At 41.0% G+C, this 12,748-nt stretch overlaps 1 protein-coding gene across 3 annotated transcripts in view; it reads right to left on the reverse strand.

Moving 5' to 3' along the window:
• The window catches only part of SPoCk (secretory pathway calcium atpase), a 50,453-nt gene that overhangs the window by 10,974 nt on the left and 26,731 nt on the right, over positions 1-12,748 (reverse strand). For all 3 annotated transcript variants that reach the window (XM_089730846.1, XM_028173382.2, XM_028173383.2), the window contains exons 4-13: positions 9,456-9,612; positions 8,730-8,988; positions 7,289-7,526; positions 6,586-6,717; positions 6,310-6,476; positions 5,326-5,471; positions 4,003-4,202; positions 2,325-2,504; positions 1,549-1,646; positions 148-235 (exon numbers count right to left, since the gene is read on the reverse strand). In XM_089730846.1, the coding sequence (XP_089586972.1) occupies positions 148-235; positions 1,549-1,646; positions 2,325-2,504; positions 4,003-4,202; positions 5,326-5,471; positions 6,310-6,476; positions 6,586-6,717; positions 7,289-7,526; positions 8,730-8,988; positions 9,456-9,612 (1,665 nt within the window). The remainder of the gene's footprint in view (positions 1-147; positions 236-1,548; positions 1,647-2,324; positions 2,505-4,002; positions 4,203-5,325; positions 5,472-6,309; positions 6,477-6,585; positions 6,718-7,288; positions 7,527-8,729; positions 8,989-9,455; positions 9,613-12,748) is intronic.

Genomic DNA, 12,748 nt, shown 5'->3' on the forward strand with positions numbered 1-12,748 from the left:
CGTTGTAGATGTCTATGGGCTCCAATAACTACATAACACCATGTTGTCTGTGAGCTCATCTACCCATATAAGCAATAAAAAAAAATCCAAAAAAATGTACAGGGTGTGCAAAATTCATAAATAAATAAATAATATATTTTCAATCACCCGTCATGCCGACAATGTTCCCGAGCCGCTGGAGAGACTTCACAATAGCGAGCTTATGCTTTGGCGTTACCCTGTAGAAAACGCTCACCTGAAAAATTCACATAACATTTAATTTGGATTCAATAATAATGTTTATTATTCATGATTTCAATTATTAAAGGAAAATAGACAAAACATTAAATCATATAATACAGTCGTAATTCATGTTTCTGATGTCGGAAATTGCATTAGCAATGTCATAACTAAATAAGTAAGTAGCTAACTAAATAAGTAAGTAAGTAACTAAATAAGTAAGTAACTAACACAAGAGTAGCTGCTTCGCGAATGAAAATAATTATAACATTAACCACGGCGTCAATGGTCTGCTAAATGTAGCCAAGATACACTTGATTAGCATAGAAATATCTCTAATTCACTGGTAGATTCCATTCTAAAACAATCAATTGACTAACGATTGTTGGATTGAATTTAAAAAGCTATAGTATTCCGATTAGTACTATAAATTAAAATTTTCATAGTTATGAACAAATATGTCTAATAAGAAGACGATATGATGAAATATAGAAAATAGTTTTTTTTTTTTGCTAACCATACTCTATTAATAATTCATTCATGGAGTTATCTAAGACTGATTTTTACCTGGTACTCTTTGCAACTGTAACAAACTGTTTTTTTTTTTTCAAATTAACTATTCACACAGCCTTTTTTATATTGATGACACACTAACAAACTCAAATTAATCAATTGCTTCAGAAAATTAAAGTTTATTTTTTTGTCAACAAAAATTTAAGCCAAATTAAATTTTACTATCGTGAATTTTCTGGAACCGATCAACTGATACTTTGATTAATTTAAAAATAGGTAATTAATCGCGTCGCGATAAGAATTTTACGGCAATACGAAAACCAAATTGATTATCATATAAGGTACTGACAATCCCAGGCGATTTTAAATTATGTAATTATAATTGTCCATCTTAATGTATCTAATCATTAATAATTATTTAGTTTTATGCGATAATCATCTCAAATTTTAATATCCAGTGATTTTGCAAGTCAACAAAGTTTTGTTACTATCATATTTTTTTGGCTTTGCAAAGAGACGAACGAGCATATAGTACACCTGGTGAGTGGCCAGCATCGCCTGTGGACATCAACAAGGTCAGAAGTACGGCCAAATTGCTAAAGATTTACAAGAAAAAGTTTTCAAAAATCCATCATAAAATTATGGTCACCCAATGTGTTCAGAATGAAGTGGCGGCAGATAGCTAGCTAGTAACTGGGTTTATTTGTGACGGTTTTTTCAATGATATGAATTTTTTTTTTGTTTCGTATTAAAGTAATTAAAATTTACTTTTAAAGCAATTGGTTCGCGTTAAAAATAAATTATAAATAAAAATACCGTATCGATAATGCGGTCTAGTTCTTCGTCGGCCATCGAGTCGAGTTGTTCGCCGGATAGAGATTGAGAGTGCAGGACGTCCAAGCCGACCATTTGTGCTGAAACATATTGCGTTCTGTTTGTTATACGGAATTGAGAAAATATCTTTTAAAAAATATATATATAATGAAATATACATACAAAGATTTACGACGACAGTGACGGCAACCGTGCCGTGTGGAATTAGAAATAGGACTGACCGGATGGGAAGGGATTGTTCTCTGATAAAGGGTTATAAGTGATGATGCTATTCGCGAAAAATTATGATGGAAGCAAAGCTAGGAACCAGAGTGGAGGCCCGGGCGGCGATTGTACCTGGATACATTACACGCTGTGAACGCGCAATGAAACTCGAACTTTAAATTTCACGCGTTTATATTATTAACCGTGGAAGTCGCGTGTCATTTGTTGTTAGAGAGAACTAGCTGTACACGCGACTTCCTCCGCGTGGAATTTGACAAAAAAATACTAAATTTTATATTAATTTTGGCATTTTTTAAACATAGAAGTAGCATAAGTTACATCAAATATCTGCCAGTGAAAGTCTCGTCTAAATCGGTCCAGTGATTCCAGAGATTAACCGGAACAAACAGACAGACAGACAAAAATTGTACAGACTAAAATGTACCATATATGCATGTAGTAAAAATCGGTTACTTTAATATTAAAAGGGACACTCCAGTTTAATTTATTTGTACGGCTGAGGAGTAACAAAGCGATCGTGCAGAGGCGCGTACCGACAGCGAGCGCCGTGGGGCGCGCGTCGCCGGTCACCATCTTGACGTCGACGGCGGCGCGGCGCAGCGTGCTCACGGCGGCGCGCACGCCGGGGCGCGGCGGGTCGCACACGCCGCACGCGCCCGCGTACACCAGCCGCTCCAGGCTCGCGCCGCGGCACAGGGCTATCGTTCTTAAACCTATCAACATATAGATTACAATAGCTTGAATAGAACCGTCGACTGACGACCTTATTTTGTAACTAGTTAAACAGGACCACAAATATCGAGCGATGAAAGGGTATTTATTTTAAGCGAAATTTATTTTTGTAATGAAAGGTCCGTTTTATTTGGTATTAGCATTAACAAATCGATGTTTTTTAATTGAACTTCAAGAAAGTTTATCCCGTTCAAATCGCTGAAGAAGTTTTTTGAAGTGAAACTTCTAATGCGACTTCCAACATGGTTGCGTTAAACGTTTAACGCTCCTGGCGAGGGAGAATAGAAAGAGACAGAGCGAGACTGAATGCGTGGCACTCGAACGCATGCGCGTAGGCAAGGCAGTTACAGGGCAGAGCGAACGTTAGCAACGAGTAGCGTCCAATACTTTAATGAAGTATTTAAAAAATATATACATTTATTGTTTTATCTATAATTTAAAATATATGTTATAAAGGGGTTGAAAATGTGACAGCATTCCCTATTACAAAAGCAATCTGATTTAAGGATGAAAAATGAAGAAAACCACAATACTACACATCGAAAAAGAAGTTTCACTTCATTCACGCGCACCAAGTTGCACCGTTTTTTGTTGTGCTCTCATGTAAAGTTGCAAAAAATGTCGCTTAAACCAAACAGCCTTTCACCCGTCGATATTATTAAATGAATAAAAACGCAGTGTTCATTTTGTGATTTCTATGAGCTCCCATAAACACAGAACTAATTTCATTGTAACAAAGAACTGATCTTACTGGAATAACACTCATTAATGAACTAACTGTTAGCGAAAATAAAAATGTTTTAAAGTAAACCTACTGGTGGTAGGACCTCTTGTGAGTCCGCACGGGTAGGTACCACCGCCCCGCCTATTTCTGCCGTGAAGCAGTAATGCGTTTCGGTTTGAAGGGTGGGGCAGCCGTTGTAACTATACTGAGACCTTAGAACTTATATCTCAAGGTGGGTGGCGGCATTTCGTACCTCCCGCCATCGGAGCAGAGTTCATCCATATTATCTGGAACCGCTGCGTTCATCGACAGTGCGTTTCCAAAGGTCTTTTTTGGCACGTACCATCCGGCTATGGAATGAGCTCCCCTCCACGGTGTTTCCCGAGCGCTATGACATGTCCTTCTTCAAACGAGGCTTGTGGAGAGTATTAAGCGGTGGGCAGTGGCTTGGCTCTGCCCCTGGCATCGCTTAAGTCCATGAGCGACGGTAACCACTCACCATCAGGTGGGCCGTATGCTCGTCTGCCTATTTCTGCCGTAAAGCAGTAGTGCGTTTCGGTTTGAAGGGCGGAGCAGCCGTTGTAACTATACTAGCTTATATCTCAAGATGGGTGGCGGCATTAACGTTGTAGATGTCTATGGGCTCCAGTAACCACTTAAAACCAGGTGGACTGTGAGCTCGTCCACCCATATAAGCAAAAAAAAAAAAAGAGCTCGTCCAATTATTTAACCAAAAAAAAACATAATGAACTCACCCATTCGTCCGATGTTGTACACCTCGGCTAATATTTCGTTCTGCTTCTCGTTCGTGAGCGGCGCGTAGTTGCCGGCGCTGTCGATGTACTGCGTGCACAGCGGCAGGACCTTCTCGACGGCCCCCTTCACGAACAACTCCTCCTTGCCGCCGTCGGAGAACTTCGGGGCGCATTTCACGACCATCATCTTCGTTTCTGAACTGCCAATTGAAAATAGAGTTCCGACGGTTGATTTCCATGATCAGACTGAGATGGTATTTGTTGGGTTAGCGCGTATGGGGAGGGGGAGGGGGGGGGACAAGTGATACTTAAGACGGCCAGTGACACGCTAACATTTATTTCAAACATAACATTTCCTCCCTTAAAGCTGCTTTCAGAATACGCTATACTATAGTGCCTACCATATAGACAACAAGAGGGGTCGTCGTACCCCCTTACGGGGGCACGGAACGGGCCTCGGGGCGAACCCGCCCGGGCAGAAGCTCCCTGCCACATAGGGCAGGGGTGAACTGATGCAGGGATGCCTGAGAAGGGGGGTTCGCATGCGTGTTCGTCGCACTCCACATCGACATATATACTTATACATAATACGATGCTGGGCTTGAGTCACCGGCAGGATGGAGGCCGAGGAGGATGCAACCCAGCGCCAATTGTTGTCATCTACTTGATTTTTTTTCCCTTACCAACTAATTAAGCCTAACTACAACTAATTATTAACTACTATATACATCAGGGCCAACAGTCAGCAGGAAACCGGGGCCCGCCAGCCATATAGAATAGCAGCGTATACTTAGCCAATAATATTATTACAGTGCAGTAGAGTGTGAACGTGTCCATAACAATGTATGACGCGCAATATTGTTGTGCTATGAGCTATATACCATATGCTATTATATTATAGCGTAGTCTGCAAGCGGCTTAACAGTTCAAGACGTATAGTTACTATTCGTCCCATTTTGGTCGGCAATGTTTTGTTAGTGCGCATATATATATTTATTGACAGACGCAGGCAGACGAGCATACGGCTCACCTGATGGTGAGTGATTACCGACGCCCATGCAATCATGCTTCAGCAATGCCAAAAATGCGTATGGGGACAAGTGATACCGAAGACGGCCACACTAACATTTATTTCAAATATAACACTATTCTAGTGGGAAGTGACGTCACACCTCACGTACCCCATACAAATTTATACTAGCATCCACTTTGTAAGAAAAAGACAGAGCATATCGTTCCTATTCCAATCACCCCCTTTTTCATCAAAGCGCCCGATGCCCGGTTGGGAGCTCTGACGCCTGAGCACCCGTGAGCCTGACGCACCTGAAAGGTATCTCGTGCAGCCTGGTGTACTGTTCCCGGAGGTCGCGCAGGCCGTGCTTCATGGCGCAGGCGACGAGCGCGCCCTCCGTGGGCTGCCCGTACAGCGTCTCGTCGCGGATGTGCGCGTTGTTGCACAGCACCGCCACCTGTTGACAAATGTTTGCGTTACATTAATGGCCGGACCATTTAACGAACCTGCTAGGTCTTTTGGACCTTAAGAATTACGTGGATTTCAATTTGGTGAATGAGCCAAAAGCCCGACGCAAAGTTTCCACCAAAATCTATAGACATAACTGAAATATAACCACACCTTAAGACATGATGAAGTCTCGATTGCATGGTATATTGGCTGTCATGCCCTTTAAGCCCCTTTAACCCTTTCAACCGAAACACATGATGCTTTGAGGCAGAAATTGGCATGACGGTGATACCTAGGCGTGCGGCCTTACAAAAGTGCCAGTAAACAAAGGTTGAGAAGGTCGGCAGTATGCTGGTATGAGACTCGGAGAACTTTGCTGCCTTTTCTCTGGTGAATGCTGTAAGCACCTATTACGACACTCACCGGAAACAGTGCGATAGTGCTACACCGATACAAGATAGCCATTGCATAAGAAAGAGCTGTTGTCCTGCTTTATGCACTGAAATGGTATAAATACCCAGTATAGATACCAGTATAAATACCTAGAATAGATACCGGTATAAATACCCAGAATAGATACCGACATAAATACCCAGTATAGATATCGGTATAAATACTCAGTATGAATACTTATATAAATATCCAGTATAGATACCGGTATAAATACCCAGTACAAATACCGGTGTAAATACCCAGTACAGATACCGGTATAAATGCCCAGTATAACTACGGGTATAAATACCCATTGCGGTGTCTAGCCATGCGCGGTGCACAACACGCTCTATCGCTAGTAATGTTAGATATCCCTGAAACTATTGTCACAATTAAAATTATAAATCCCTCACCTCCAACATGCTGGTGACACCCATCCTGGCCACGTCCAGGTCTCTGCCCTTGTACGCTCGCAGTTGTATGTCACCGCGCCCGTTGTATCCCGTTCCGGTCACCTCGGCGATGTGGCCGCCGGATGTCGCTATTGTCGTCACTGTCATTTCATTCTTCGTCAACGTTCCTGCAGAAAGCAACTCGGATTCTATAGCATTTGTTCGCAAGGTCAGCGATTTCAGTCAGCAGTTTAAGATAATCTTCCGTCGTAACCTTCTCGTAGATGATTCACTCACCCGTCTTGTCACTGCAGATGACATTAACGCATCCCAAAGTCTCAACGGTGGGCAGCTTCTTCACTATGGCGTTACGTTTCGCCATTCTCATGACTCCGAGGGCCAGGGTCACAGTCACGACTATTGGCAGACCTGAAACATGAATTAGGTGAGATTGGAGTAGGGTCTTACATCAGGTGCAGTAGTGGTAGGCCCTGATCTAGTCGGGAGCTAGTATCTATTTTTATGCGAACATTATTGTCCAAATATGTCTTCAACGTCATGTTCCACAACGAAATGCGGTATTCCGGTCGATACTAGGTTACCCAAGAGCCTATTGGCCATTACAGTTGCCCATACCTTTTTTTTACCTACCTATGCTGATAGCCTTGAGAGACAATTTCAGCTTCTCCTTAACGTGTAGGTGAGCTCACGGGGCTCAAGCCAGGAGTTTTGCTAACACTGGCCCTAGCAAGAGCAGTGCTTCGCAGAATCTACCGCCGAATCGGAAACGCGACCCACTGAGAAGATACGGCGAGAAACTGAGTGGGCTGTGTCTATGGGTTAATTTACTCGTCGAGCCCTTCGTCGCAAGCGACGGTTTCGGCGACCAGTGCTTAAGGTTTGCCCATACCAATTTAAGATGCGCGCTATAGGTAATTTGAAATATACCGATTTTCATGATAACTACTCTCAAAATTTAGTACGATCGTTGGCACATTACCTTCGGGTATGGCAGCAACGGCGAGACTGACGCCGATAGTGAACATCTCCTGCAGGGCTTTTCCTTGGAGCCAACCCGTGATCATGATGAAGCCGATGATGCAGAAGGAGTACATCGAGAGCTGGCCCCCGAGGGTGTCCATGGACTTTTGGAGCGGGGTCTTCGGGGCTTCTTCGGCTTGCATCATACGGAAGATGTCACCGAACTCTGAACGTTCTCCCGTGCTGACCACGATGCCCTGTCGCGGACAATTTATTCCCTTAGCTTACTTACTCTTTTATATATTTATTGACGGTGGGCATAATTAAAACCAGTTTTACGGTTAAATCTCGTATTTTTATTACCATTATTATAAAGTCGAAAAAAAAAGTGGTTTAAATTATTAATTTAATATTTTTTATATAATGCATGTTGATTAAACTAGATTTATAATTAAATTATTGTCTGCGTCCGCAACCAAACGCATTTTTTTTTACTTCAAACATAAAAACCACAAGGTGATTCAGAAACATTTTTTTAAGATTTTTAGGTGCACATATATACAGAATAGATAGATTTAGACACACGCTCAATATGTTCATCGGAGCGGTCATGTCGTCCTTTTACATGTGTACAAAGTTTCATATCAGTTGGGCTAATGGTTTTCGAGTTTAAGGTGCACATGCATACCCACCACACATACACTCTCTTATATATATGCATGTATATAGATTTCTAGGTCAAAACATGCTAATGTGCTCTTTGCGGTGTAATCGATAGTACCATGATGATTCCAAACACTTGTACAATCAACCACAATCGTTTCGCAACAGACTAATTCAAACAGCATTAGTTACGTGGCCCTAACCTTAGCTGGTGTAAGTGGTTCCTTGGTTAAGGTAGGGGGGATTTATCGATATACCCTCAAAAGAGCTTAAAATTAAAAATATGAGTATAACGCGAAACAGCACGCACAAAACTTAAATGATTTATTTCTTTGTTGTATCACTTTTGTCAGAGCGATCGTGGTCGTCAGTCAGTATCATTGCTGTGGACAGATGTTATAGGCATCACGAGCAATAGCCACTTCCCCCGGTTTGCGGAGTAGTACACTAATGCAAACAACCGCCAACTGCCGACTTGACTTGCTCGCTCCATCGCATAGGCAAGCTTCCGCGTGGTCTGGAGCCTTCTACATTGCCCTTAACGACAAGGTGCTCTATGGAGTAATTTCCTCGCCGGGCGATATCCAAAAAATGATAATATCCGCCTATGTACGAGCGCCAAAAGACGCTGCTTAATGCCGAGTTCTTAAAGAATAAAGATATTCGTGCGAAATTCGGTCCACAAAATACCGAGCATTCGTTTCCAGCACCACATATCCAGAGCATCGACCTTATTTCCCTATACCTGTAGAAAAACGATTGCTTCCACAAAATAGCGTTTTATTACACAAACTCACCTTAGCATTGCCGCATCTAACCAGTGTTCCCATAAAGGCTATGTTATCCTTGTTGACCCTGCCGGCGGCCGCTTTGTTCGGCACGATGTTCTTGACGGCGGGTTCTGTTTCCCCGGTGAACGATGACTCGTCAATGGCCAGGTCCGTGGAGTCGAAGAGCCGCAGGTCGGCCGGCACCCTGTCCCCGACGTTCAGGTGGACGATGTCGCCCGGGACCAGGTTGCGGGCGAGGAAGTGCTCGAGACTTCCCTCTCGTAGGCTGTGTGTTATTTTATGAGATCGCACCTTTAGAATTGAAGTTGCTTAACTAAAATTTTGAAGACAATGTGTTTTATACTTCGAACGATTTACAAACTTGTATTCTATAAGTTTCTTCCCTGTCATAATCGAAAAGTGGTCCGTTCTAGCGATTACCTATATTACAACACTTTTCCAAACCACGCTAACGTCGACCGCAAACACAGAAAAAAAAACATAAATATACATGAAATCACTAGATCGGTACCTAATCAATTTTTTTTTTTTTTTTAATATTACAATCAATATCAAAATAATTTATTATAATTCGAATTTGAACATTATTACTTAAAGTCAAAATTTCAATTTACCACGGGTTCTAAAAATACAACATGGGGACTTGTTTTTATTTTATTTTCATACACATTCACGTCCCTGACCTCCTCCTTCGAAATCAAAATCAACATACAAGAAAGACCATACACTCACCAATTGCATGATGGAGGCACAAGTTTATTGAGTTCCTCGAGCGACTTCTCGGAGCGGTACTCCTGGACGAAGGCGACGGTCACCACGATGATGATGGCGACCGTGATCGATATCGCGTCGTCGAACTGGCGCATGCAAATGCTCACCACCGCCGATCCTGGGGAAGACAAAAAATCGGTTGTCTGTAAAGTCGGTTTACTGACGATAGTTGAACGTGACAACGTCATAAGAAAATACTGATGGAATGGTTTCATTTTTCAATCATCGCAATTATCGTTGCTATAAACAATTGACACCACATTCACTCTAGCCCACTGAGTTTCTCGCCGGATCTTCTCAGTGGGTCGCGCTTCCGATCCGGTGGTAGATTCTGCGAAGCACTGCTCTTGCTAGGGCGGTGTTAGCAATTCTCCGGTTTGAGCCCCGCGAGCTCACCTACACAAGCTAGAGTACGCTGAAATAGCCTCTCAAGGCTATCAGCATAGGTAGGAACAAAAAAAAAAAAAAAAATTCACTTTTCATTGAACTTCATACTTGACGAAAACATGTACGCCTCAGAGCGAGGTAACGCCGCATGAGTCATGTTTTTTCGTGCGTGCAGCCGGCTCCATCGAATTATAAGACGTTGTCACGTCAAAAATTCTTTGCACTAAATTTCAGAACTAAAATGGCTAATGTCTTAAAATTTCCTTGTATCGGTAGCTCCGAATCGATCAAACATTTATCTGATATACCAAGCAAACACAAGTGCTAGATGAAAGATTTTCCATTTGCAGACGTACCCTAAAGCAGTATTCAACTGTTCCCAAATAGCTTATCTTGTTATTGCTCAAAATGGACCGACAAACACGGCCTAGGGATGTTAAATGGATAATAATAATAATAACCATGAAACTTGACATTTAATATTTTTTTTATTGCTTAGAGGAGTGGACGATCTCACAGCCCACCTGGTGTGAAGTGGTCACTGAAGCCCAGACATCTACGACGTAAATGCGCCACCCACCTTGAGTAAAAGTTCTAAGTTCTCAAGTATAGTTACAACGGCTGCGCCACCCTTCAAACCGAAACGCATTACTGCTTCATGGCAGAAATAGGCAGGGTGGTGGTATCTACCCTCGCGGACACACAAAAGGTCCTACCACCAGTAATATGATCGATCAAGTTTCGATGATATTGTAATCCAGCTATTCCGAAGCGGAACCCTTAAATGCTTTGAACATTCGAATCGTACGTATCCTGAAGATAAAATACTGGGTACGCATTTGCTAACACTAGAGGTCCCGCAGTAGCCGAAATTCGACTATAATTAATTGGAATTGTAAAATAAGTTTGTACACTATTATGATTGTATTTTATACTTCTATTATCACAAATTTCGCCAAGACTACACTATAAAGAATATTAACAAAGACAAACCATATATAATCTATTCTCAATTTACAACAGATGTCAAGAACAAAAGTTTGTCAATAAATAGTATGCATGCGTGTGTGCGTCAAATACATGGTATGTAGTGTGTATAATGTTTTCTTTATTGATTTAATGTATCTTTTATGCATTATTTTAAAAAAATATTAGCATTGTGCACTTCTTCTCTATATTCTCTATAAGTGTGGAAAATTTCATACTCCTCCGTCCGCGCAATTTTCGTAAAAAGGGATACAAAGTTTTTGCTTCACGTATTAATATATAGATAACATTGAATCATGAACGTTATTCCATACCACAAAGCCATAATGTGTAACTAATCATCATTTAATGTTAACATTGAAGGCAATTCTCTCTGACTGAATTATTTTACTTCGATAATAGAATGAAAGAACAAAAAACAATATATACAGAAAACATTAAACCGGTCTGGAAACTATGAATAACATGGCTAAGTTCATTTAAAGGCAAAAAAGAAACAAGCAAAAACTAGTCGTAAAGCCGAGTGCATTACATTGCGACCCTGACAATGACCGGGCCGAGCAGAACCCGTGGCCAATTATCAGCTATCATTAAAATAGCATGCGAGATTATTTAAATATCTTGAAAATATGTTTCCTACTCACTGGAGCGGAGGAACTCTTGGTTTATTTTGTGTTTATCAAATCAAATCAAATCAAATCAAAAAAAATTTATTCAACATAAATGAAAGTACATACTTGTTGAACGTCAAAAGAACTACCGCCAATTCACAAGAACTAGCCTCCGTCCTGAGAAGAATTGGCAAGAAACTCAGCGGGCATGTTTTTTTTTTTTTAATAAGCAATTATTATTTATAAATTTTTTAATATTACTTTTTTTTTTTTTAATATGAGTTTTTTACAATGAGTATTATAACGTAACAATTACTACAATATTGAAATGCCCGGAGCGAGCAACTCATTCCCACTTTGTGCAATCTTCTAGATAATCATTGACTTTATAGTAAGCTTTATTGCACAGATGTTCTTTAACAGTTTTCTTAAACCTATGTATATGTAGGTTCTGAACATCTTGTGGGATTTTGTTGTACAGGCGCACAGACAAACACCCGAATGAATTTCGTATCTTATGTAACCTACTCATCGGCACAACAAGCTTGTGTTTGTTCCTAGTATTTCTATTATGTATGTCCGACTTTTTAGGAAACTCCTCAATATGTTTACGAACATACATCAAATTTTCAAAAATGTACTGGGATGGCATAGTGAGAACTTTAATTTCTTTAAATTTCTCCCTCAGGGATTCCCTTGAGTGCATGTTATAAATAGCGCGTATTATAGTAACCTTTTTACTAGTAGTAGTAGTATATTATAGTAACCAAGGATATGAATAAAGTAAATATTTTATACTATAAGATATATTATTTAGTTTAAGCGACACATGTCATCTCGGATCCTCCCGATCCACTAACGGTGCTTCTAGGTACTTCAAGCACCGGTCACCGTTCTCTTCGAACCCGTCGCTTGCGACGAAGGGCTCGACGAGTAAATTAACTCTCAGACACAGCCCACTGAGTTTCTCGCCGGATCTTCTCAGTGGGTCGCGTTTCCGATCCGGTGGTAGATTCTGCGAAGCACGACTCTTGCTAGGGTTCGTGTTAGCATCGTCGTCAGGTTTGAGCCCCGTGAGCTCACCTACTAGTTAAGGTTCCGCTGAAATAGCCTCTCTAGGCTAACAGCTTAGGTAGGAAAAAAAATTTTTGTAACTTAACAGGAGAAACATTTAAAGTTTAAATTTGGAAAAAATTTCAAAACAAAAAAACTTCTGCTATTCGAAAGGAGTAAGCTTAATTGAAATTCATTTAAAAACATGGAGTTGCT

Source organism: Bombyx mandarina, chromosome 11, assembly GCF_030267445.1.
Source record: "Bombyx mandarina strain Sakado chromosome 11, ASM3026744v2".
NCBI classification, from domain to species: domain Eukaryota; kingdom Metazoa; phylum Arthropoda; class Insecta; order Lepidoptera; family Bombycidae; genus Bombyx; species Bombyx mandarina.